The 27,866-nt window shown below is 39.5% G+C and overlaps 1 protein-coding gene across 2 annotated transcripts in view; it reads right to left on the reverse strand.

Annotated features, from left to right (window-relative positions):
• LOC123622203 (serine/threonine-protein phosphatase 4 regulatory subunit 1-like) overlaps positions 1-27,866 on the reverse strand; it is an 80,430-nt gene that overhangs the window by 30,219 nt on the left and 22,345 nt on the right. For both annotated transcript variants that reach the window (XM_045528392.1, XM_045528393.1), the window contains exons 3-5: positions 23,568-23,700; positions 8,595-8,701; positions 7,173-7,315 (exon numbers count right to left, since the gene is read on the reverse strand). In XM_045528392.1, the coding sequence (XP_045384348.1) occupies positions 7,173-7,315; positions 8,595-8,701; positions 23,568-23,700 (383 nt within the window). The remainder of the gene's footprint in view (positions 1-7,172; positions 7,316-8,594; positions 8,702-23,567; positions 23,701-27,866) is intronic.

The raw sequence follows: 27,866 nt of genomic DNA on the forward strand, positions 1-27,866 counted from the left end.
GGTAAGTTTTCAATGGCCCACTATGACCTGTGGTGACCATTCTAGGAGCAATGGGAGCCACCAAGCATTGAAAATCTGAAGAGTGACAAGAGCATACTTGGTTTCAGTGAGGGTGAGTTTGGAAACCTAAAGTGATTCCAAAAGCTCAGACAGCAGGTGAGGGGCTCGTGGGTGGAGATGCTCCAAGCTCTAATGAGGTGTGACTCAGGGACAGGAAGGAGTGGGGAGGTTTGGGAGATGCTGCCACAAATGGCTGAGTGGCCACCCGGGATGATCACAGAAACCAAAGATGACTCTGTCATCTTTACCTAGGCCCCCAGTTACTGAAATAGAGAAAAACAGAAGGAGGACCGGGACCGAAGGCAGAGAGAACAGGGCTGGGTGCTAGAGTCAGAGCGCCGCACCGTTCCCCCGACCTCTAGGTAGAGCCCTCCAGTGGGATACGTGGTTGGGGGCAGGGACTCACAAGCTCCCGAGACCTGGGCACGAGACCGCAGCCTGGTGCTCACCTGCACGTAGATTCTCCCCGGGAACCTGGCAGATGAGACCATAGAGGGAACCCTAATACTGCAAGAAAAAGAAGACTAAAGACAATACCCTGGAGAACACGAGCCCTGAGGGGTTAGAAAGGACCAAGGGCTAGTGATGGAGACAGAGGGAGACACAGACAGGAAGTGAGGGAAGAGGTAGGGGAGGACACCTGGGAGCTTAAGAGGCGACACTGCAGCGCTTATGCGTTCTGCTGTGGAATCTGAATGCTGCGCCCCAGTCTGGGTTCTGCATATTATTAGCTGAGTCATCTTGGGCAAGGGCCTTGGCCTCTCTGAGCCTCAGTTTCTTTATACGTAAAACTGGATAATAGTACCCATCTCACAGGGCTGTGGGGATAAAAGGACTTAATATACGTAAAGGGCTTAGAACAAGGTTTAGGACGCAGAATGCCCCAAATGAATGTTGCCTATTACTATTACTAAAACCATTATTAGGCTGGGTGTGGTAGCTTATGCTTATAGTCCCAGCACTTTGGGAGGCTGAGGTGGGAGGATTACTTGAGGCCAGGAGTTCAGGACCAGCCTGGGCAACAAGTGAGACCCTATCTCTACAAAAAATAGAAAAATGAATCAGGTGTCGTAGCATGTGCCTGTACTCCCAGCTACCCGAGAGACTGAGGCAGGAGGATCACTTGAGCCCAGGAGTTGGAGGTTGCAGCGAGCTTCGATGACACCACTGCACTCTGGCCTCGGCAACGAAGCAATACCCTGCCTCAAAAAAACAGAAACAAGCCAACAAACAAAAAACCCACTATTATCAGAAGCCAAGGGAAGGAAGTGCTTAGAGGATTCCCAAACCAGAACTCCAGGAGGAGCAAGGGCTGTGTCCTGTTACCTTTTCATCCCACTGTCAGGGCTGGAGCAATGTTAACTACCTAGTGGGATCCAGTGAAAAAGATTTGTTTAAACGCCCAAAAGTGGTCAAGAGTAAAAAATGATGCAAATGGATCAAGCAAAGGAAAAATGAAAAGTCACTGAATAGATAAATAAACTGTGGAAGAAATATGAATGCAATGATATAAAAGAGTTAAAATGCATGACCAGGAGCTATCCAGATCAATGTGGATGGATCTAAAACACAAAGAAATAAAAGCAATCAGCAGAATAGAATGTATAATCTGATGCCAACTATGTAAGGTTTTGCAGCACCCAAAACAAGACACTGTCTTATTCAGGGCCACATACACAAGTGGCGTGACTATGAAAACCCAGATGGGAAGGTAACATGCCGAGCTCAGGATGGCAGTTTCCCATGCAAAGGGAGGGAGGGAGAAGGATGGGATGGAGGGGCGGTACAGGGGAGTTGTAACCATATCTGTAACCTCTAAATAAAAAATAAATGGGTATGAAGCAAATGTGTAAAATGCTAACATTTGTTGAATATGAATGGTAGGTATATGGGTGTTTATTATACAATCCTCTCTTGAGTGATGAAAATATTTCATGGTATTTTAAAAATCAGAACTATTTTTTAAAAAAACAAAAGCATTGGATTATACAATGAGAAGATTCATCGAGTCATGGCAAGAGGCCTGTCAACCCGCTTCCAGAGCATCAGCTGCAGCCCAAGGAACTGGTGCCCGAGCGGGAGCCCAGAGGTAGGGGCTATAGAGGTTCTTCTCTCAAGAAGCTTGGCAGTAGGGAAAGGAGTGGGTGGCCAGTTCTGGGTCAAGGCCAGGGAACAGAGAGATAGGGGAGACTGAGGCATGATTATAATTGAAAGAGAAAAGCCATTGAGAGAGCTGGAAAAGTAAGCAAACTCTGAGACAAGCAGATGGGACCACAGAGACAAATGGAGATGAGAGAGAGAGAGAGAGAGAGAGAGAGAGAGAGAGAGAGAGAGAGAGATTGTTAAAGGGAGACAGAGACTGACAGAAGTAAAAGGGGAGAAGGCATTTGGGAAGAGCAAGGAGGTCAGGATGAGCAGAGCAGAGCAGAGGGGATGCGCAGACACCTGTAGAGTCGAAGTGGAACAGACAGGAGGCCCATGAGGACTCTGAGCTGTGTTTCAGGGCTTTAAAGGGCCTGTGAGACAGAACTTCAGCACGTGTGTATAGGGGAGGGCACTGGAGGGGCAACTCAAGGGGTTATGTATTTATGATGGAAACAAAACAGACATAGCTTGGGTCCAGCTGGATGTAGAAGGTAAGAGGGAAGGATTTCGACGGTTCCCAGGTGGCAGCTCTGGGGAATTGAATGAAGTGGATGGTGGTTCCCTTCATTGCGATAGGGGATGAAGATTGAAGGCCTCTATTTTCTCTGTGATGTAAAAGGCAAGGTCACCTGCTTGGTGTGAGACAGGGAGAGGTAAGGGAGCCTGATGAAAGTGGCAAAGGTCTAAAATTGCTGCCAAAGATAATGTGAAAAGCAGCTGATGAAGGACAAACGGAAGGATTGCCAAGCAGTGCTGCAAATCCAGCAGCACCTGGAAGCCATAAATTTGCAATGGCACCAATCAGTGCATGATGAGACTGGCTCCACCGAGTTCAGCAACTGTCAGGGCAATGCATGATGGGACTGGCTCCACCGAGCTCAGTAACCACAGTGCAATGCACGATGGGACTGGCTCCACCGAGCTCAGCAACCACAGTGCAATGCACGATGGGACTGGCTCCACCGAGCTCAGCAACCACAGTGCAATGCACGATGGGACTGGCTCCGCCGAGCTCAGCAACCACAGTGCAATGTATGATGGGACTGGCTCCACCGAGCTCAGGAACCAGCAGTGGAGGAGGCTGGGGGGTTGGGCTGGCCAGGCAGGGCCAGCATGGTGGAAGCACTGTCAAAAAGACAAAAAAATGGAGGGTGATGGCAGGAACAGGCTAGGAAGGGTGGGATGAAAGAGGGAACAGCTGAGGAGTAGCAGGAAGTAAAAGCAGGTGGAGGCCGGTGGCTGTGGAGTCAGTCACCTGCAGGGTAGAAAGGCCCAGGAGATAGGGAGCAAAGAAAGCGGGGCAAGCTGGGATCAGAGGTGGGCTTCCACCTTTGGGAGGGGGAGGTGTGGCAGTTCTGGAGGCAGCAGGTGGCAGGGAGAGACTATGGGTGTGGGTGCAGGGGGCGGGTAGGGTGAATGGGTAGGTGTTGGGGTACAGGCGCAGCTTGGGCTGATGGTGGGAGTGCTTGCTCTTGGCCCTGGATACAACTCCTTGGCAAATACACACTGGGTGTCAGGCACCAACTAGATCCTGGGGTCAAAACCACACTTCCTGCCTCCATCTTTCTGGAACAGAATATATAGCAACGCTATACGACAAAGATCAAGAAAATGACAAATCTGCCAACCCAATATAATCTTATTTTGAAGAATGGATCCAAAGGAAAAAGAAAAGTCAGTAAAAGAACAGAATTGCATCCTTTACAAGGCTCACTGCATCTACAGTACAAAAAAGCTGAAAGAAATCTAAGCATTCAATAAAATTAAAAATATGAAGATTATGAAGAAACACAGAAAAATGTCTATGACACGTAGATGAGCTTCCTGAGGGTAGAAAATCTGTCCTGCTCATCTCTCTATCCCCAGGCGCAAACCACTGTGCTGGGCTCATAACGGACACTCAGACACTGTCAGAATAAATGAGTGAATGGGGGAAATCATATCACATTATCATTAGACCTATGTGGAAAAAAATGTAAGCACCTAGAGAGGAAAATGCAAAAATAATCAAAATACCGATGTTAGGAGAGTGGAAATAGGATGACTTTTTTCCTTATTTGAAAACTCCATTTAATCCTGTCACACTGTTTAACAGTTAAAAATCAGTGTTTGCTCTTTTAAAAATGCTTGGATCAAGGGAGAAGTACAAGCTAAATTTTTAAAATTTCTTACAAACAATAATGAAAAAATGATATATCATTAAAAATTAAATACATTTGCCCTTTGTGGAAAGCCATCCTCAGAATACACTGGCACAAACAGAAATGATGCAAGGCTATTTGCTGCAGCAATTTTAAAGTGGCAAAGGACTAGAAATAAGTCAAATGTCCATCCATAAACTCTGCTCTGTCCCGACTGATAGAGCAAGGAAGGGAGCAGGGACGGCCCAGGCTCCAGGGCACTCACTGAGGAAAAGGCAGGCGCAGTGCAGCAGGAAGGGGATGGCACTTTGCATCTGAGAAAGGGACAGGTGGCAGACACAAGGACATAACCTGAGAGCTATTTACATGTGTGTGTGTGTGTGTGTGTGTGTGTGTGTGTGTTTCAAGACAAGAATAAACCAAAACCTAAAAGAAACAGTTACCTAGAAGGGAAGGAGAGAACAGGTCAGGGGATAGGGATGGAAGGCCGATTTCTCTCAATGTACTTTGTTTTAGAGTTCTGACTTTGGAATCAAGTAAACATTTTAAATAATTATAAATCAAAATTAAATCAAAATGTAAAACCTAGAGCAATTCCTAAAATTAAAAACAAATGAAAACAAAAGAACATAACTATGTATTAAGATGGTGGCTCGACCACAAAGAGAAGGGAGCATGAATATGGCTGGACATCTCTAGTGCAATGTGGCCCTAAAACAGAAGGAATTGCAAAGAAATCTTACACTATTTTCAGTAACACTATCATGTTGTTAGTTATAATTCTGATCATATTAATTTGGATATACATACACGTTAAGGCCCTTAAGAAGCAAGATTTATACCATTTAAGTAAAAAAAAAAAAAAAAAGATAAAATCAAAATTAAGTAAAAGCCCTATAATCCTAAATTTGAGTTGGAAATACCAGTGTAAATTCATGAGGAATTTTTATTTAGAAAAAAAAACTGCTCTGTTACTAGAAGCAATGATCGACCTCATAGCAATGAGAACCCCCAGGACCCACACTCTGGTTACTTGCTGTCATTTCCCATGTAAAGGAACTATGGCTCCTTGGAGAGATGGTCAGTTTCCGGTAGAGGTGTGCTACTATAATCTACTGAGTCATGTCAAAAAGATCCTGGAGCCAACTAGAAGGGCTCCCACTGGTCAAAGCTGAGACAACTTGATCATTAAAAAGAATAACTACAATGGGTTGAAACATATCTACTATGTTAAAATTCAGGAGTTTGTAATAATACTCAAAACACATTTTTTTTTTTTTTTTTTTTTTGAGACAGAGTCTCGCTTTGTTGCCCAGGCTAGAGTGAGTGCCGTGGCATCAGCCTAGCTCACAGCAACCTCAGACTCCTGGGCTCAAGCAATCCTCCTGCCTCAGCCTTCCGAGTAGCTGGGACTACAGGCATGCGCCACCATGCCCGGCTAATTTTTTCTATATATATTTTTAGTTGGCCAGATAATTTCTTTCTATTCTTAGTACAGACAGGGTCTCACTCCTGCTCAGGCTGGTCTCGAACTCCTGACCTCAAGAGATCCACCCGCCTCGGCCTCCCAGAGTCCTAGGATTACAGGCGTGAGCCACCGCGCCCGGCCTCAAAACACATTTTTAAAACCTAATTGAGAACCTTTGTAGATTATTAGAACACCAACTAATTATTGTGGAAACTGGTAAATAAAGGGATAAAATAAAGCATTTATTCTGTCTTTCCTACAGAAATAGGTTTTCAGGGCTAACAAACAGTTGATAGGGGAAGTTCTTTAAAGAAGAATTCCAGCTATTAAACTAGAAAGAAATGATGCAATTATGGTGTCAATTTTACAGCCTCTAATGAAACACTGGATTTAGGCAATGATCACCAACAGTTGCTCATAGGTTGACAGGGTAATTTTATATGAAAGGGTAAGGCTGACAACACCTGAATCCTGTGACCAAACTCAACATAAGGAAAAGATTTGATACATCAGGAAAACACAGCACCATTTAAAAAGTATTCTCGATAAAACAGAAAATATGAGTCCGATCGACCCTCTAGACTTCAACTACTAGTTTATAGGAAATACCTGGAACAGAGGAACATCTTAACACTATAGAGATACAATCAGCCAGATCTCAAATGTCGGAAATTCTATAAAACTAATGGCCTGGTTTGCTAACAAATAGCAGAGAGGAAAAAAGGGAGGGATAACTATCATAAATTTAAAGATATTTAAAAGACTTATCAACCAAATTCAATGTGTGGACCTTGTTTGTATCCTGGTTGGAAGAGACCATCTGCAAAAAACACATTTATGAGAAAACAGGAAAATTTGACCAATGACTAGATATTAGATGATATTAAATAACTATTGATAATTTTTACACTTGCAATAATGATACTGTCATTATCTTTTTTAAAAAGAATCTTCAGTCTTAGACAAAAAGTATTTACAGTTGAAATGATATGGTGTCTGGGAATTGCTTTGATCTGGGTTGGGTGTTATCTGGGTAAGATAAATATAAAACGATTGGTCAAATGTTAATGATGGTTGAAGCTGAGAGAAGGGCACATGGGCATTCATTTTAATATTCTCTCTACTGCTACGTGTGTTTGAAAATTTCCATAATAAAAAGTTAAAGGAAAACAGAAATAGCTCATGATAAGAATGAGTGCTGTCTATCTTCCTACATGATTAGAGGAACTGGGCACAAACAGACCTTTTGTTCTTGCATCACTTAACTCTTAAGAAGCTGTTTTTGGAATTACGTAAATCGGCTAAAATAAGACTAAACAGAACTGCTAAAGAGATCTGAAGGTTACAATTTTTCAAACCTGATTGTTTGGATCTGTGAGGTACCTCACTACAATAGGTATGAGATATTCAGAGAACTCCGCTGGAAAATCTGATCTGTTTTCTTGTAAAAAACCAGCAATAGCAGGAATCTGTTCCATCAGCTCAGTCCGCACTGTGGGCTCTGCAGCAGTAAAAAATAAAAAAAAAAAAAAAGAATTATATTAAGAATAAGCCAAGCATCTTATATAGTATATACTGATAGTTTCTAGTTTTTCTTACTAAAATACTTCATCAAGGAAATTAGACAAATGCAGTTTAAAAATCATTTCCCATTTAGAGTATTTATGCTACAGACAGGCTTAAAAAGCTAATAAGCTATACAGCAATATAAAAACATAAAAAGAAGAGAGAATGACAACTCTATTATAACAAGCCATATATAAATCGAGGAGGGAGCAAGAAGTCTGCATGCTGGGCCAGCGTCCAAAAGCCATTACAACTAATGGCTTATATGCCAGACCTATGGGTTGTGCTTATTTAAATTCTAGCCAGAATGTATACATTATAAATAATTCTTTCATAAATGCACTCCCCCACAATCCACGCATCCCAATTATTTCTAAGGCAAAGCATTAAACAAAAGAGCGGCTCTAGCTCCAATATACCACATTAAATTTAACACAAATATATAATTGCTGCAGCACTGTAAACGGTGACTCATTTACAAAGAGAGTAAATGAGTAAAGACTCAAAACATCCACTTGGGCCTTTTTAAAAGCGTTGTGTCATATTCATATGAATATTTTAAATAAATATGGGAGCTATATGGAAGGCTTATTTTTCTATTTTCAGTTAAAATGATCAAATTCTCAGGCCTAAAATTTCCGAAACTTTCTGAAGCTGCTCACCATTCATTATGAATGCGGGGAAGTGGACGGCTATAGAGTAGCTGTCAGTACTAACAACCCCACCACTAATTCATCTGACTCATCTTTGTGGGGGGAGATAACGTCATAGTGTCTGCTGTACAGCAATGTGCTTTTCTTCTAGAATAGCAATCACAGAGAAGTAGAAAGAGAAAGGAAAATCAAGATTAGCCTACAAAGATCATAGGTGAGAGAAACTAATGACTAGAATTGTTCTAATCCAAAAGACTTCCTTTAGTTTAGCATTTCTTAGCAACCAATAGTCAGATAAAGCTTAAGAAATACAAAAGGCCTAACTGCTGGGACAAATAGCACTCAGAGCCATTAGTCATTCTAATTTTCTAAAAATAAGGACAATTTGAGTCATATTCAAATAAGATGCCCATTTGGCATGACAAAATCCATTCATGGTTAGACAATGCTTAAACTTTATCACTTTATAAACATGTATTTTAAATTAGCTATCATTGATTATATATAATTTCTTAGAAATGCATTAAGTAAAACATAAAATTATACAATACTTATACGAACCTGCATCTTCTGATAATCTGACTACAATCTCCATTACTGTTAAGAAGTCTTCTTCATTGTTACTGAAGTCCCGGAAGATATCGAGTAGCCCTCTGGCAATAATCTGACTATGGAGATAAGAAATGATACATATGGTTATTTGGGCAACACTGACTAAAGGACTGCTAAGTTGTGCTAAGAGCAGGTAATATTAATACAACCACGGTGCAAAGGAAAGTAAGCAACCTATGTCCAGAAGGAGGACAGAGGCTGGCAAGGAATGTCCAAAGATGATCCTTCCAATGGAGATCAAAATCCTAGAATGGGGACCCACATTTTCCAGTCTGGCAGTTTTCAGAGTCTGAAACTGGCCACTTGTGAAAAGGGAAAATCTTTTTCTTCTTTTCTGACTGGTTCTTCAGACCTAGACAGTCTTGGGGAAACGTCCTAGGACAGTGGGAAGGAATTCAGTGACCAATAAATGCAGAAGGAAAAGATCCAAGAGGCATCCGATGGCCCTCTCAATGACTGAATTAAGAACTACAGTTCTTGAAAGAATATTTTATAATTCAGACATTTCTCCATGTTTATTATTTTTACTTTCCCATCTTCCTGTGCTGATTAGCCATAAAACTTATAAAATGAGAGGGACCTATAAATATCTATTTAGAGGGGAGCAAGGAAAGAAAGAGCTGGGGAGACCCCACTCATGGGACAGAGTCAGCTACTGAAACGAAAGAGAAGCCCCCCAAGTCCCCTGAAGCAGCACACAGGACAGCAGTAGGTCAGCCTGTGGCTGAGGAGCAGTCCTGGATGTGCCAAAGGACAGTTCCACCACAAGGTGGCAAACAACGAAGGAACTGAGTGCACTCAGGCATTCCAGAGGAAGCTCTGGCCGCTAAGGGAGAAAATATGATTGTCACTGTGGGCCCAAGTGACCATATCCCATCATAAACATGATCTGAGCTACTGAAGGCCTACTGAGGAGAAACTTCAGGATCTCTGCTATAGCTAACCCAAGAACATGCTGAAGGGCCCCTCTGGGTCAATGGAGTGGCACCCTAAGGTGGGGCCTTCTGATAGAGTGGACCCACAAGCTCAGGAAACCAATGTGAACTGTGGCTGGCCTTGGACCACCCAAAGACAGGAAATAAAAAGTGAATAAAGACTTGTTTAGACATTCAAAATGGAAGAATCCATCACCAGCAGATGTGAACTACAAGAAATGATAAAAGAAATCCTTCAGGTAGAAAGAAAATGACACCTAATGAAAATCAGAATCTACATAAATGAACAAAGAGCACCAGAAATGGTAACTACATGGGTAGATATATAAAGCTTTATCTTATTACTTAAATCTCTTTAAGAAATAATTAACTGTTTAAGTGAAAATAATGTATTGTAGATTTATAACATATATATGTAAAATACAAGACAAAAAAAATCAGATAGAGAGGAAAAGAAGGCATACTATTACAAGGTTCTCACACTATACATGAAGTAGTAAAATATCACTGGAAAGTAGACTGTGATGAGTTAAATATAAATACTATAAATGCTAAGGCAACCACTAAAATAACAAAACAGTGAGTTATAGCTAATAAGCTATCTAAAAAGACAAACTAAAATCACCAAGAAATTTAATTAATCCAACAGAAGACAGATAAAGAATAAAAAAGGAACAAAAGGTGTGACAAATAGAAAATAAATAGCAAGATGACATACTTAATTAAACCTAATGCCATCAATAATTACATTAAATGTAAATGGCCTAAACATTCCAATTAAAAGACCAAGATTGACAGAATGGATATAAAAGCAAGACCCAACTACACAGTGTTTACAAGAAACACACTTGAAATATAAAGATGCAAATAAGTTAAAAGTGAGAATGGAAAAAGATATATTATGCTAACAATGGGCAAAATAAAGCTGGGCTAGTGATATTAATATCAGACAAAACAGATTTTAGAACAAAAAATATCACCAGGGATGAAGAAGGTCATTTCAAAATGATAAACGGGTGAACTCATGAAGACATAATAATCCTAAGTGTTTATGTACCTAATAACAGATCTTCAAAATACATGCAGCAAAAACCAATAGAACTGCAAGGACAAACAAGAGTCAAGACAATGCAAGGGTCCAGAAACAGACCCACACATTTATCATCAAGCTGATTTTTTTCACAAAGGTGAACAGGGAAAAGGGTAGTCTTTTCAAAGAGAGGTGCTAGAAATAAACAGTCATGTGGGGGAAAAAATGAACCTTGACTCTTACACTATTCACAAAAATTAATTCAAAATGGATCATAGATCTAAAGTAAGAGCTAAGACATAAAACTTCCTGAAAAGAAAAAAAAAAAAGCAAAAAATCTTTGTGACCTTAGGTTAGGCGAATATTTCTGAGGAGCCAAAATATACAAACCATAAAATAAAATAATTGATAAATTAGACTTCATCAAAATTAAAAACTTTTGCTTCCCAAACCCCATCTTTGAAAAAATGAAAAAGCCATACAAAGGAGATAATAATATCTGACCAAAGACTTGTATCCATAATATATAAATAACTGTTATACTCTTACAATTTAGTAATAAGACAGAAAGCCCAATTAAAAGAAAATGTGTTCATAAATTATCCCAGCAGCATTATTAATAATAATAGCCCAAAGCTGGAAATAACCTAAATATCTATCAACTGATGAGTGGATTATCAAAATGCGTCAAGATCCATTCAATGGAATCTAATTAAAGGAATGAAGCACTGACACACACTACAGCATGGATGGACCTTGGAAACAGCACGCTGGTGAAAGCAGCCACACGAGACCACATGTTGTATGATTACATTTCTATAGAACGTCTAGAAGAGGTAAATCAATGGAGAGAAAAGTGGATTAGTGGCTGCCTAGAGCTAGGGGATTGGGGATGAACAGGAAGGGACTGCTAATGAGAACAGGATTTCTTTCTGAGGTGATAAAAAATGCTTTAAAATTCACTGTGGTGATGCACAACCCTGTGAATACACTAGAAACCATCAACTTACATACTTTAAGGTAATGAATTATATGCTATGTAAGTTCAATTTCAATAAAGTTGTTTTATCTTTTAAAAGTCCAAAAGATTTTAACAGCTTCATAAAAGAAAATATACAAACAGCCAAGAAATACAAGAAAAACTTCTCAACATCGCTAGTCTTTAGGAAACTATAAATCACAATGAACCTGACAGACACCACCCTAACCGTATGATCACAGTCAGCATTACCAGGAACAAGTAACACTGACGTCACGGAACTCCTTATCCAGTGCGATGTGAAGGGCGGATCACCTGTGGGGCATTCGCCTCCAAATCCATAACCTCAGTCTAATTATAAGAAAAGAAATGACCCCAACTTGACAGATATTCTACAAAACACTTGATCATTATTCTTCAAAACTGTCAAGGTCACAAAAGAAAGGACAGACCAAGAAACTGTCATAGATTGGAGGAGCCTAATGAGACACGACAATTATAAATGCAATGTTGTGCTCTGGATGGGAGCCTGGAACAGAAAAAGAACATCAATGGAAGATGTGCAATCCAAGTAAAATCTGTAATTAGTTAACAGTATTGTACCAATGCCAATTTTAATTTCTTGGTTTTGATAAATGTACCATGTTTATTTAAGACGTAAACATTAGAGCAGGATTTCTTGACCTCCGCACTATTGATGTTTTGAAGCAGGTAATTCTTAGCTGTGGGGGTTGTTCTGTGCAGTGTAGGGTGGTTAAAAGCATCCTTGGCCTCTACCCACAAGATGTCAGTAGCATTCCCTGCCCACCAAGTCATGACAACCAAAAATATCTCTAGACATTGTCAAAGGCACCTTGGGGGCAAAATCAACCCTGGTTAAGAGCCACAGTATTAGAAGAAGTTGGGGAAAAGGTATAAGGTAACTCTCTGCTATCTTTACAACTCTTTAGCAAATCTACAGTAATTTCAACATAAAAAGCTTAAAGACAAAACAAAACACAAAGACAAAAAAACAAAAAGCTATAATGAGATATCACTACAACCCCTAGAAGAACTAAAATTATCATGACAATACCAAGTGCCGACAAAGATACAGAGTAACAGGAATCCACAGATACCTTGTTAGGAATGCAAAATATCACAGGTGATTTGGAAAACAATTTGGCACTTTCTCAAAAAGTTAAATGTACACTTTTCATTGCAATCCAGCAATTTCACTCTTAGGTATTTACCCAAATGAAATGAAAATGTATGTCTACACAAAGAGTTGTATGCAAATGTTCATATAAGCATTATTCATAATAGCCATAAAATGGAAAAAATCCCAGTGTCCATCAACTGGTGAATGTGTACACAAAATGCAGAACATCCGTACAATGGACTACTACTCAGCAATAAAAAGCAATGAACTGTTGATAACAACAGGAATGAATTTCTAATGCATTTTGCTAAGGAAAAGAAGTAAACATGTTACACTAAATGCCAAATGATTTGTTTATATGAAATTCTAGAAAAGGCAAAACCTTTTGAAAACATCAGAAACCAGGTCAGTGGTTGCCTAGGCCCATGGTGGTTGGGGAGGGAGGGACTAAAGGGACAAGGCTGGGCGTGGTGGCTCACGCCTGTAATCCTAGGACTCTGGGAGGCCGAGGCGGGTGGATCATTTGAGCTCAGGAGTTCGAGACCAGCCTGATCAAGAGCAAGACCCTATCTCTACTAAAAATAAAAAGAAATTAACTGGCCAACTAAAAATATATAGAAAAATTTAGTCGGGCATGGTGGCACATGCCTGTAGTCCCAGCTACTCGGGAGGCTGAGGCAGGAGGATTGCTTGAGCCCAGGAGTCTGAGGTTGCTGTGAGCTAGGCTGATGCCACGGCACTCTAGTCTGGGCAACAGAGTGAGACTCTGTCTCAAAAAAAAAAAAAAAAGGGACAAACAATGGAACTTGTTGGATGACAACTTGATTGTGGTGATGGTTGCATGACTACACACATCTACCTAAACTCATCTAAGTGGATGCTTTAAGTGGTTCAATGTTATTGCATGTAAAATATGCCTCAATAAAGCTGTTTTAAACACAGACACTGATGAGGGGGAAAAGCCAGGCCATCAGCAGTAGCCTGTGGTAGCCTGGAAGCCTCAGTGTGCAGGAAGCGGAACGGGAGGTTCTGATGGCTTCCTTTGAGCAAGTGGAAAGGGACTCCCACCTGCCTCTCCCTGCTCCCCTGAGCAACTGACAGTCCAGGAACAATGCATATCGTTCTGGCCATGCATGCATCAGGAGAATTAGCTGACGTTGAAAACCCACCCTGATCTGTAAGAAAAGAGTAGAAATGTGGAATTCAAAGAGGCAGTCCTTTGGCCCAGCACACTGTAGGAAATCTGTCCTTTTCACAGAGAGACTTATGCCACCTCTGGGATAAAAGGTCAAGATCTGGCAGCCAGGATGTTTAGGAAAGTGAAAACAGACACTACAGAGAAAGTCACTGATTACATGTCACTGGACCACATTCATGTCAGTGTCCCTTGGGAAATCAAGCAACTAGGATTCCCCAATCTGCTTCTAGGGCCATAGAATGGATAGACAAATCTGCATCCAGGCTCAAGTGGTCACAAGGGACCTACCTTCTAAAGGAAAGAGAGGAAAGGGACAAGAGAAGGAGGGCCCCGGATGCAGGGAAAAATCCACTGCAGTGAATACATAACACAGGAGAGCTAAAGACTCAAACAAATTGGCACTTTGGAACTAATACTTGGGAAAAGCTGGCTGCTTTATACTGGAATGACCTGGAGAGACCACAGTGGATGAGCAGAGTCCAGAAGCACCAGCCTCCATACTTCTCACTGTCAGCTGTGTTAACGAGATGAAGAAAGGAGCCCTCTGATGAGATTACCCAGGCCTACCTGTAAGAGCGTTAGGAGACTCAACAAGATACTGCGCGGTAAGCTCGTAGCAGGGTATCTGGCACACAGTCAGCCCTCTGGAGTGTCAGCCATTGTATTATAATCCAAGCAAAGAACTGCAAACAAACTTAGTATCTATCAATGGAGGAAAGCTTCAATAATCATGATATATCTATACCTTGGCATACCATACAACCATTTGTAAAGGTACTCTAGATATGTACTAAGCTAGAAAGATGTCCCTGATACTTTAAATGAAAAAAGGTGAAGAATTTTACATATGGCATGAGCCCATTTCTTAACACAAATTATATTGAGGTACGTGTGTGCAATACATGTGCACATAAATACATTCACATATACATATTTATTTAGGAAAAAGTCTGGAAGGATATACACCAAACTGTTCGCAGCCCTTACCAAGATTGCAGTGGGGAAGAGGGGGGAGGAATTCTATTTATACTCCTGCAATTGTTAAACATTTCAATAAGCATGTAATATTTTTGTGAATTTTTTTTAAATATAAAGAGAATGCATCCATTTTATATGGCAACATAACTAATGTTCCCTGGGAATATTAATATAAGCATGGAAGTAGTCCTTCCTGTTTTTGTTCCTTCTTTTCCTTACTCACTCAGTCAGATACAATCATGTGTTGAACACAACCAGCTCCACACTCAGTGCAGGAAGCTTGAGATACAAGGATGAGCATGGGCCCCGCCCTGCCCTTAAGAACTTACCGTCTAAGACCCGAAGTGGGCAAGAAAATCAATGATGACCAACAGAGACAAGATCTGTACGAGAGTGCCTATAGGACCTACAGAAGGGAGAAGAATGTGGAGAGGCTAGCCAGGGAGAAGAGGAATGTGAGGATGAGCAGAAGTTAGGCAGAGACCCAGCCGTCAGAAGGATGAGATAAGGACTTATTAAAATAAGTGTGACCAGTCATGCTAAAGGTCTAGTGGAAACACTGGCCATGCATGAACAGTTAAAGAACATGGGAACTCCCAGTAACTGCCACTTGATTCTTCTTGAAACCTAAATTACTGTTAAAAATAAAGTCTATTCAGCCTGGGCAACATAGTGAGACCCTGTTTCTGGAAAAAAGAAAAAAAAGAATAAAAAAACAATTAGCCAGGTGTGGTGGCATGTGCCTGTAGTCCCAGCCACTTAGGAGGCTCAGGCAGGAGGATCACTTGAGCCCAGCAGTTCCAGGTTGCAGTGAGTTATAAATGTGCCACTGCACTCTAGCCTGCGTGACAACAGAGACCCCATCTTAAAATAAGTAAATAAAATTAAAAAATAAAGTCTCTTAAAGAAAGAATGAAGATGAAATAAAGACTTTTTCAGACAAACAAAAGCTGTGTATTCACTGAGGACAGTCTTGTACTAACAAGAATTGTTAAAGAAAGTTCTTGAGACAAAAGAGGATAACTGATGAAAATGGATATTTTACAAAAATAAATAAAAAGCACAAAAAAATGGTAAAAAATGATAGCAAATATTAAAAAAAATTATTTTCAATTTTTAATTGCTTTAAAAGATAGTTGATTGCCCAAAGCAAATAAAGTAACAAGGTAGTGCAGAATTTATAACATGTGTAGAAGTAATATACAGGATAACAAGAGCACAAAAGTTAGGGGAGGGGAAATGGAAGTATACTGTTGTAAGGTTCTAATGCTCTATCTTGCACACTATACAGTATGCAAAGTGGTATAATTTTATTTGGACATATGTTACGATAAATGGAAAAAGTATATTGCAATCCCTAGAACAACCAAAGAAAAATTTAAGAGGTACTGTATAACTAATAAGCCAAGCAGAGAAAAATGGAATTTTTAAAAAATATTTTAAAAAGGCAGGAAAGGAGAAAACAAAAATAGTTGAGATGAATAGAAAACAAATAGCAAGATGGTAGATTTAAACAAACCAAATCAATAGTAACATCAAATGTAAATGATTTTAATGTTCAAATTAACAGACAGAGATTGCTAAATTGGATAAAAAAGCAAGACTCAACTATATGCCTTCTATAATAAACACACTTTAAACTTAAAGACATAAATAGGTTAAAAATAAAAGTATGGACAAAAATATACCATTCAAAAGAAAGCTGGAGTGTATACAATAATATCAGACACAGAGGCCAGGCACAGTGGCTCATGTCTGTAATCCCAGCGTTCTAGGAGGTCAAGGCAGGAGGATCACTAGAGGCCAGGAGTTCAAGACCAGCCTGGGCAATATAATATGACTCCATTTCTATAAAAAAAAAATTTTTTTTTAATTAGCTGGGTATGGTGGCAGGCGCCTGTAGTCCCAGCTACTCAGGAAGCTAAGGCCGGAGGATCACTTGGGCCCAGGAGTCGAAGCTGCGGTAAGCTATGATTGTACCACTGCACTCTAGCCTGGGTGACAAAGGGAGACCTCATCTCTTAAAAAAAACAAACAACATAGTAAGCTTCAGAAAAAGGAATAAAGGAACATTGCCAAAGATAAACAGGGACATTACACAGTAATTAAGAAATCAATTTATTAAAAAAACTAGAATACTAAATGTGTATGCAACCAACATCAAAGCTTCAAAATGTATAAAATATATGAAATAAAAATTAAAAGGAAAAAAAGATAAATCCACAATTATAGTTGCACATGCCAAAATTTCTCTCCTGGTAATTGACAGAACAAGCAGACAGAAAATAAACAAAATATAGAAGATCTGAACAATGTTTTTAACACACTTAACCTAAATATTATTAAGATACTCTACCCAAAAACATTGGAATGCACATTCTTTTTAAGTGTACATGGAATAGTATTACCAACATATTCTGAGTCACAAAACAAATCTCAATAAATTTAAGGGAGAAATAATATAATGTATGTTCTCTGGCCATGAAAGAATTAACCTAAGAACCAATAACAGAAAGATATCTGGAAAAGCCTCAAATATTTGGAAATTAAACAAAACACTTCTAAATAACTCAATAATCAAACGAGAACTCATTACAAACATTAGAAACGCTTGTATTGGAAAGTAATGAAAATATTATATATTAAAACTTGATGCATCTAATATAGTACTTAAGAGGAAATTGCACAATGTAAAATGCAGATGTTAACAAAAAGCAAAAAAAGTAAAGAACTAAGTATTCTACACAAAAAGAAAATGAATAGCAATTAAATTCCCAAAAGCCCCCCAAAATATAATAATACAGAGTAGAGCATAAATTATTGAACTAGAAAACAAACATACGATAGAATCCAAGCCAAAACTCGATTCCTGGAAATAACTAATGGAATTCATAACCTTCTGGTAAGAATCACGTAGGGAGAAAGAGAGAAAGGCACAAGTAACAAGTAACAGGATGGAAAATGGAGCCATACTACAGATCTCACAGACAATAAAAAGAAAATTGCCATTTTCCAACTCATAATGAAATAAGATCTAAGCAATGACTAATTGTAACCCCTAAAAGCATCAGAAGAAAGGTTGGTGAGGAATTTTATAATGAAAGAATAAAACAACTGAGCCTACTGCTCAGCATTAACATCTCTAAAAGTGGGACAATCAGACATTGTTTCCTGATGTTTTGTAATAAAAAATACACAAAACAACATAGGAAGTATTGTCTTTTAAAAAAAAATTGAAGCAGAATCTAATCAATTCTTCAAATGTAATTTTCAATTTACAGAAAAGACAGGACAAATTATACCATGACCACCAAATCCAGAATGTGGAAAATTCTACAAGAATAATGACCCCTTCAACAAATAAATAATATGGGAGAAGACGAAAAAAGAGAACCTTTAGAGATTAAAAGAGGTTTAAGATCAAAAGGAAAAAAAAACTGTAAACAAAAAAAGACTTAAGAGACACATCTACCTAATGCAATATGTGGACCTTATTTGGATCATGATTCAAACAAATCAACCAAAAAAAGGCATTTTTGAGATAGTTGGGGAAAACTGGACAGAGTGGTAGACTGGAAAGTGTTAACTATTAATTTTGTTGAGTGTGATAATGATATTGCCGTTAAATTTGTTTTTAGTCCTTACCTGGATAAAATATGATTTTTCAGATTTTGTTTAAAATATACCAGCAAAAAAACCCCCACAAAACCACAACAGAAAATAATCAGATTTTATTGGGACATTAAAGAAAACCTAAATAAATGGAAAGATATATCATGTTTACGGACTGGAAGTCTAAACATTGTAAAGAGGACAATACTCTCCAAATTGACCTACAGATTCAATGCAAAACCATTCAAAATCCTAATAGGTGTTGTGTTTTGTTTTGTTAGAATCTGACAAGCTGGATTTAAAATGTATACAGGAATACAAAGGACCAAGAATGACACACATGTCAAAGAAGAAAAACAAGGTGGGAAGCCTTACTTTATCGAATATCAAGACTTACTATAGGGCTGGGCACGGTGGCTCAAGGGTGTAATCCTAGCACTTTGGGAGGCCAAGGCCGGAGGATTGTTTGAGCTCAGGAGTTCGAGACCAGCTTGAGCAAGAGCGAGACCTCATCTCTACTAAAAAAACAGAAAGAAATTATCTGGACAACTAAAAATACATAGAAAAAATTAGCCGGGCATGGTGGCGCATGCCTGTAGTCCCAGCTATTTGGGAGGCTGAGGCAGTAGGACTGCTTGAGCCCAGGAGGAGTTTGAGGTTGCTGTGAGCTAGGCTGATGCCACAGCACTCTAGCCCGGGCAACAGAGTGAGACTCTGTCTCAAAAAAAAAAAGACTTACTATAAATCTGTAGTAATCAAGACAGTGTAGTATTGGCTGAGAGGGAGACAAATGAACCGTTGGAAGAGAGGAAAGAGTCCAGACAGTCTGTTCATTAACAGAGACTGGACTACAGCGGAGGTGGCACTCCAGAGCTATGAGGAAAGAATGTACTTTTGATAAATGGTACTGTGACAACTAGGAAAATGAAGCTTGACCCATCTTTCACAAAATAAACAAAATTACTTTCAGACAGGTGAAAGGAAAAACCAAACCCTTTAAAGCAATATAAAAGAATAGAGAAAGAAGCTTCAAAATGCACTAAGTATAAAGGAAAACACTGATAAATTTAACTACATTAAAATGAATCATAAAGGAGTTAAACCACAAGCCATAGAATGAGGAAAGATGTTTATCACACATAACTAATGAAGGTTTGAAATCTAGAATATATACAGAACTCCCACAAATCAATAGGAAAAAGACAGACAATCCATCTTCTCCCTACCCCTCCAACGAAAGATTTGAATAGGCACTTCACAAAAAAGAAATACAGATGTCCAACAAACACAAGAAAAGGTGTTCATACTCACAGTAAGGAAAATGCAAATTCAAATCATGAAGTGTTACAGATACTACCAGTGGCTAAAATTTAAAAATCTAATAATACCAATTGGCAGATAAAACATAGGGCAAAGGTAGGAGAGTAAACGGATATAACCACTTTGGAAAACTGGAGTTATCTACTAAAGGAGAAGATAAGCATACCCCATCACACAGTAGTTCTTTTCCTGGACACATGCCCTATAGAAATGAATATTTAAGTGCAAACAAGATTATTCATAGCAAAATTGTTCACAGTAGTCAAAAAAATTAAATTTCTCTAAAAACAGTAGATGCATAAATGTTAGTATAATCAAGAACATGGTTATTTAATACAAAAGGGACAAACTCAAGCTATATGCAAAATTTATAAAGTAATATATCCTATATGACTTCACACATTTTGAGTTCAGAAACGATAAAATTAAATTATAATATTTGAAGGTAGATACGGTGCTAAAATAGGCAAGCAAATGAAGGATGTGATTAACATAAAAATCAAGACCGTGGTTATTGCTTGGTAGGGAGGAAGAAGTAATCAGATCAGGAAGCAGGGAGGGTAATTCAGGATGTCGGCAAGGTAAGACTGTCCAGTATGTGGCTTCATGGGCATTTGCTTCACAAAAATTCCTTAAACTCTATATGTATGACTGACCCAATTTTCTGTATATATATTTCATGATAACAGAAGTTTTAAAGTTTATAGAAAGTTTAAAAAGGACTTTTAAAGGACCAAAAGCATCTGATAATCTCATTAGATATAAAAGCATATAAAATCAGACCTCACTGATGACTGAAAAAACTCTTAGTAAACCAAGTTTATTTTACAAAGTAAATGACATATACTCTTCAAAAATGTCAATATCATAAGAGGCAAAAAAAAGGCTGAGAAACTTAGAGAATAAATGAGACTAATGAAACATGAAAACTGAACATAATATATGGTGCTGGACTGGATTCTGGACCCAAAAGACAGACATACAAAAAAGAAGATATAAAGCACATTATTAGGATAATTGGCAAAATTTTATTAAAATCTATATATTTGATAACAGTATTATATCAGTTAAATTTTCCCAAATTTGGTAATTGTACTGAGATTATATGAGTGAATGGTAAATGCCCTTATTCTTAGAAAAATACACACTGAAATATTTAAGGAAAAAGCAACATTATGTCTAGAACTTACTCTTAAATGGTTCAGATAAGAACAGCATAAAAACAAAGACAGACTGATAAAGATAATGTAGCAAAAGCTTAACTAATGAATCTGAGTGAAAGATATACAAGAATTCTATTCTTGAAACTTTTTATGTAAGTGTGAAATTAGTTTTAAAAATTTAAAAATAACCTCTTAGCAAACCAGAAATATAAACTAGAAATGTAAACTTTCTTAAGCTGATAAAGGGTGGTTACTAAAAATATAAAACAAGTGGCTCAAGCCTATAATCCTAGCACTTTGGAAGGTAGAGGCAGGAGGATTACTTGAGGGTAGGAGTTCAAAACCAGCCTGGGCAACACAGTGAGACCTTGTCTGTACAAAAATTGTTTTTTAAAAATTCCCCGGGTGCAATGGTGCACACCTGTAGTCCCGGCTACTCGGGAGGCTGAGGCAGGAAGATCGCTTAAGCCCAAGAGTTCAAAGTTACAGTAAGCTGTAATGGAGCCACTACAGTCACTCTAGCCTGGGTGACAGTGAGATCCCGTCTCTTAAACAAATAAATAACAAGATAGGAAAGGAAGAAACAAAACTATCCTTTTTCGCAAACATCACTATAGTATGTAGAAAACCCAAAAGGATCCATAGGAAAGACAGTAAAATTAATAAATGAACTTAACATAATTATTATAATAAGACAAAATAAAAATATAAAAATTGATTCCATTTCTGTGTATCAGCAACAATTAGAAAGTTTAAAAAGTGACACAATTTGCATTAGCATAAAATATCAAATACCTAGAACTAAATCTAACAAGATGCAGATCTCTACAACAGAAAAGAATGTAATATAGTTTTATAATTATTTGTGCATATATGTATGTGTGTGTACACACAGACATGAGTACACACACAGAAACTGAAGAAAATCTAAAAAAATGGAAGGATTGGAAGATTAAATACTGTAATGACGTCAATTCTTTACAAATTGATTTAATAGACGTAATACAATTCTAATGAAAATCTCAGCAGATTTTTTTCTAGAAAATGATGAACTGGTGCCAAAATGTATTTGGAAATATAAATGGCCAAGAACAGCCAAAACAATCTTGAAAAAGAACAAAGTGGAGGACTTACTCTATGTGATAACAAGAGTTTTATGATACAGTCACAAGTGACTGTATGAAGAGAGTATGGTACTGGTGCAGTGACAGATAAATAGACCAGAAAGTCCAGATGTGGACACTTGATTTAAGACAAGGGTGACCGTGCAGAGCATAGATAAAAGACAATCCTTTCAATAAATGGCAGTGGGCCAATTGGATTCCACATGGAAGGAAACAAAACCTGACCCCTACCTCACATCATAAACAAAAAAAAAGTAATTCCAGGTGGACTGTAGATCCAAATGTGAAAGATAAAACAATAAAACTAGAAGACAATACAAGAGAACATCTGGTGGCCTCAGAAGAGGCCAATGTTTCTTTTACACAACATAAAAAGCACTAACCAGAAGAGCAAAAGTTGATAAATTATGAACTACATTTAAATGAAGAACTTTTCATCGGAGGACACCATTCAAATACCATCATTGCCCTATTTGTAAAATAGAGAAAATAATTGGACTTATCAGGTAAGTAACATTGTCATGAGTTTTCTATGACTTAATAAATGTAAAGGATTTAGGCTATGTTTGGCACAGAATATAATTTTTAAAAAGTAAGAGTAAATGGAAGGCAAGGAAAGAGACTCAGCGAGTGTCAGCCAGTCTTCACAAGAGAGCAGTGTGGTCAGGGATATATGGTTAGAGAAGCTCAGAGGACAGTTCAGAATGAGAGATGAGCCAGTGTTCCTAAGCGGAAGAAAGGGCGTGAATCACAGGCAAGGAGACAGAAGACACAAGGAAAACCCGAAGGAGGCAAAGTCTCAGTGAGAGACAGCGAGGCAGGGATGGAGGATCGGTCGAAGGGGCAGAGCAAGAGGAGAAATACTTCCCCTCTGAGACAGGAGGGAAGCACGCTTTTGGTTTTAGGGAAGTTTGGGCAGAGTGGAAATGGAAAGAGATGCCTTAGTTTCTCCTTTCTTCAGGAAATAAGAACAAAGGTCATCTGCTGAGCCAGTCCAAGCCTGGAGTCGAATCCTCTGTTGTCCAAAAGGAGTGACAACAGAGCATGTCCAGGAAGCACAGTGTGCTCAAGACCGAAGTGAGCAGATGAGGCTTCCAACTGATGCTTCTCCGAGCTTCTCAATTAAGCAATGCGTTTTACTTTTCTGAGCACTGCATATGTGAAAGAAACCCAGTGAGCGATTCTCATCACTTAAACACCACGAAATTTCATCACCTTTCCTTCCTGACTTACCAGATGGTCAGTAAAACAGCAACAAAAATAATGGATGCCTAACAAAATGGTGTCATTCAGACAGAATCCCAGCAGCCTGAGGATAGCCTGTATTCCACCTCATCACCCCTGAGTCTCCTCAAAGCTATTACAGACAGATGGCCACAAGTGTCAGCTTAAACCAAACACAACACAGGGCTGTCAGTATGCAAAGGACTGGCTGAGCTCACCGGTTGAAGATGTTCTCGCTGAAAGCATACTTCTCCAGGCGAGTAAGTGGAGGCAGGTTGTCCTGGCCTGGAATGTCCAAGAAGGCCGTTACCCTCATGTTGTCACAATCTGGACCATAGTCTTCAAATCCGTCTAAAGGGGAAGAGGAAAAAAAAAATGTACTCACAGGTGTGCATCAACTGTGACAAGTCACACGTGACCAAAGACATGGCCATGTGGCATTCTTTCTACCTTCATAGTCCTTTCTAGCTGAAGCATCTAAGAATTGCAAACTTGAGAACTCATCTAAAATGAGGTGAGCAGTTGCAGAACACTAGAAGAAAGGTGACAAGGACCAGAGGCACAGAGCAAACCTGGGCGCCTTTCTTTCAGTGCTGTCTGATGCAGTTACCTCTCGCCAGCATGAATAGGAACACGCCCCCGCTGGGAACTCAGAAGCAAGGGGACAAAGAGACTCACCTCAATGAAGAATGGCCATGTAATGCTATCCAAATAGGTTTAAAACAAGTAAGCTTGACCCTGTTAGCAGGAATCTGACAGCAAGTCCACCCTGCATGTGGGCTGTCCTAAATGTACTCACATAGCCTCATCCACTCCATGACATCAATTCCCACCACTGCCCCTGTGGCGTGGCTACACCCAACCAGACCCCTTCACACGGATGTGTCTAATAGGCTCCTCCAACTTACTCAGGCCCAAAACGAGCCAATTATCATCCTTATTCTTTCTCTTTAAACCTGCTCTTCCCTCCAATGTAGTGGTGTGGCTGAGCTCACGGGCTCAGCAGTCAAACACACCTGGAATGGAATGAATCCCACAACTACTACTTACTAACTCTGTGGCTATAGAAAATCACTTAACCTGCCTACAATTCCATGTTCTCACCTTAATGGTGGGGATAAAACCCTACCCTTGTGCCGACAGGATGCTGGAACATGTAAGTTCACACATGTGAAGACCTGTGAGATCTGGCCAACTTTGACACACCCCATGCTTTGGTTTGTAGGAACTGCCAGTGGCCCTCTCAACCCCCAAGGCATTCTGCAAATGCTGTTCTCCATCTACTCTCTCCTATCCAGCCTTCAGGTCTCAACTAGGGTGCAGCCTCTCTGGAAAGCCTCCCCTGCCCACTCTCCTCACACCTCAAGTGCTCCTGGTGGTGGCAACCTGTGCCAATCTCCTGCTTTGTTAGCGTTAATGATTTGTCTGCAGTAGAAGCTCCCAAGGGCAGGATTGTGTCCAGTTACTGCTGGATTTTCCAAACCTAGCATGACACCCTGGCACATTAAGTAGATGCTCATTAAACACATAATGCATAAATTCACTTTAAGACTATGCATTTGACCAAGGACGTTCTCCAACAAAACAGCAGAAGCTCTTAACCAACCACTAAATTAACTTCATCTTTGCATCCACTCTGTAAAACACATTGACTAGTCCCAGGACACACTGAGCATGCATAGCTAAGAGGCTACTCTGTCGGAATGATAGTGGTAAGAGAAATTGTTGGGATAGTAACACAATTAAAAACAATGGCTACATTTTTCCAGCACATGTAATGGGGCCAGGGAGGTGCTTTGTATACACGATTCAATTCCCATACCAACCCAACCAAGTGAAGGCTATTCCTATCTTCATTTTACAGACGAACAAACCAATACCTAGAGAGGGTAAGTGACCTTCCCTCAGTGGCTCACCTAGCTGGCTCTAAGCAGGAGCAGGTTCATGCATACCTGTCCTCTCCAGGAGTCCTCTGCTCACTAAGAGGCAGTTTTCTGTGCTCCCAGCCCTGCTATGCCCATTGTCCTTCCTACTCTAATTAAGTACTTTAGTGACATACTGTGTAAAACAATGATATACAACTGTCAAAAGAAAGTTGTTATTTCTGAACATTAGTTTGAATTCTTCAGAAAGATTCAATAAAGACGAGTTACTAAAACACAGCTGTCAAATTAGAAGTGGGTAAAACAAGTGGAAAATACTGTAAACACACTGTAAAAAAACAGTTAGGGCTTACATGCACGTTGCCTGCACAAGTCTTCTCATCCCGCATAAGACACTGAGCCTGCAAATGCAGACAAGGCCTTATGGGTGTGGTCAATGGAGGACAGGAGAGGGTGTGTATGTCAAGACAAGGCCTTGGTTCAGATCACAAGATCAGCACATGAATATGCATTTTTAGGTTCAAATTAAAAGTTTTAGCCTTCTTTGTTTCAGAATCCCTGCTATAACCAACTTTTTCTATTAAGCAGATATCTCCTACTCCATGACTGCGGAAGAGGGCATCCACTGAAAGGATGAGGCAGGTAGGAACTGCCTGGACTCAAAGTGCAATGGTTAAGAGGACTTTTGATGTTTCAGAGAAAGCCTGGCTGGAGCTTGTGCACAATAAAGAGAAATATACCTAGCAGAGCCCTCCCTTCCCTTACTATCCCCACCCAACCTTTCCATTTTTGATCTAGAAAAATAAAGAAAAGAAATAGGCTACCAAGGACTTCCCTGAGGCTAGTTTTGTCAAGAGAACTGCCTCAATTGTTAGTTCCAGAAAGATTACTTGGCACCTACTACAGAAGTGAAAACTGGATAGCTGGGCCAGTAGCACTACTGGCACGAGAATGCAGAGGAGTCCTACTGGCAGAGAGGAAAACCAAGGTCAATTTTGACAGTAACTGACAAGAGTTTAATGTAAGAGATGACAAGTTTGTGCCTAGGTTCTTACTTCTTTGAAACACCAACCACATTTTTTCTCAACTAATTATTTCAGGCTAGTAATAAAAGCTTATGAAAAATTTATACTGTGTAACATTTACTCAGAGAATTTTAATAAAAGAATTATGTATTTGTAGAAAAAAATGTGCAACATAATTAAATATGCCCTTTCTCTGTACTCTCACTGCCTCGGATGAACAGGTCTACGCTGGATCACAGCCAAGCCCTATCTATGACCAAAGTCACCTGATATGAGCTATTCTCAGTGCATTTCAGAGCCCAGTAGGAACACGCAGCCTTCATCCCACAGATATTTTACAGAGCACCTGCAGATCCAGCCTGGAGCAGACTTGAAAACATGTTTAAAGCAGTGGTTCTCAAATTTGGAGGGTCACAGATAGTTTTGGAACCTAAAGATACCCATGGACATACACACTCAGAACTTTTCACACAGAGGCTGGGCATGGTGGCTCTCGCTTGTAATCCCAGCACTTTGGGAGGCTGAGGCAAGACGCTCACTTGAGACCAGGAATTCAAGGTTATAGTGAGCTATGATCAAGCCACTGTACTCCAGCCTGAGCAACAGAGTGAGACCCTATACCAAAAAATACATATATATTTAAAAGATTTTTTATAAAAAACCTTTCCATACAGCATCAGGAGTTTCAAAAGATACTTTAAGGCCCACTGTGTACTTCATGGGTTAAGAACTTACTGTTTTAAAGTAACAGAAAATATCGGCCTCTCTTCAAGAAACTGTTTAGTCAGAAAACTAAGAAACTTAGCAATTAGTTCCACCAAAGAATAGTTGTTACTGGAGAATATTAATAATCCTACTACACTAATTGTGTAAAACAATACTAACTATACACAAGGAAATAAAAGGTGTAAGTCATAAAATACTGGATAATAATTTATCCTTTTTGGTTACTTCCAGTAAGCCAGGAACTATGCTAACAGCTTTCTGCATAGCAGTACTTTGTTAAATCTTGACAACGACCATATAATTCTCAATGTCTCTGGTAAAAAAAAACTCTGAAGCTCAGAGAGGTTAAAGTTGCTGAAGGTCACACAGCTAGAGAATGGTAGAGTCAAGATTTGAACTCAGACTCCAGACATTGCACTGTGCTATACTGCTAGAGAGGAAACCTACATTTTAATTTTAATTTTCAAAGAAACCCTTCTTGCCTCCCGCTCTAAGCCTTACAGTGTCCTTTAGTTCTTCAAATGCACTAAAATCCTTCATCTTGATTATTTTATACTTGCTGCTCCCATGGCCTGGGACAGTCTCATTTATACTACCCTCCTCCCACCTGAGCTTGGGTATCAGTGTCCAAAAGAGCCCACCCCTGCCCCCCCAGAGAAGGCCAGTCTCCCACTGCAGCCTCTCCTGGAGCCGGGGGCTCTGTCTTGCCAACACCGGCCCCAGAAGTACCGCTGCAGGGATCATGATTACACCATGACTGAGACTCCACAAGGGCGCTGTGACCCCAGTGCCCAGGGCAGTACCCAACAAGTAGTAGGCGCTCAACCAACAGGAGCTCATAGAAGGAATGACACCTTCAAAACAAACTTGAATGAATGAAAAT

The sequence above is a fragment of the Lemur catta genome, chromosome 17 (genome assembly GCF_020740605.2).
Source record: "Lemur catta isolate mLemCat1 chromosome 17, mLemCat1.pri, whole genome shotgun sequence".
Lineage (NCBI taxonomy): Eukaryota > Metazoa > Chordata > Mammalia > Primates > Lemuridae > Lemur > Lemur catta.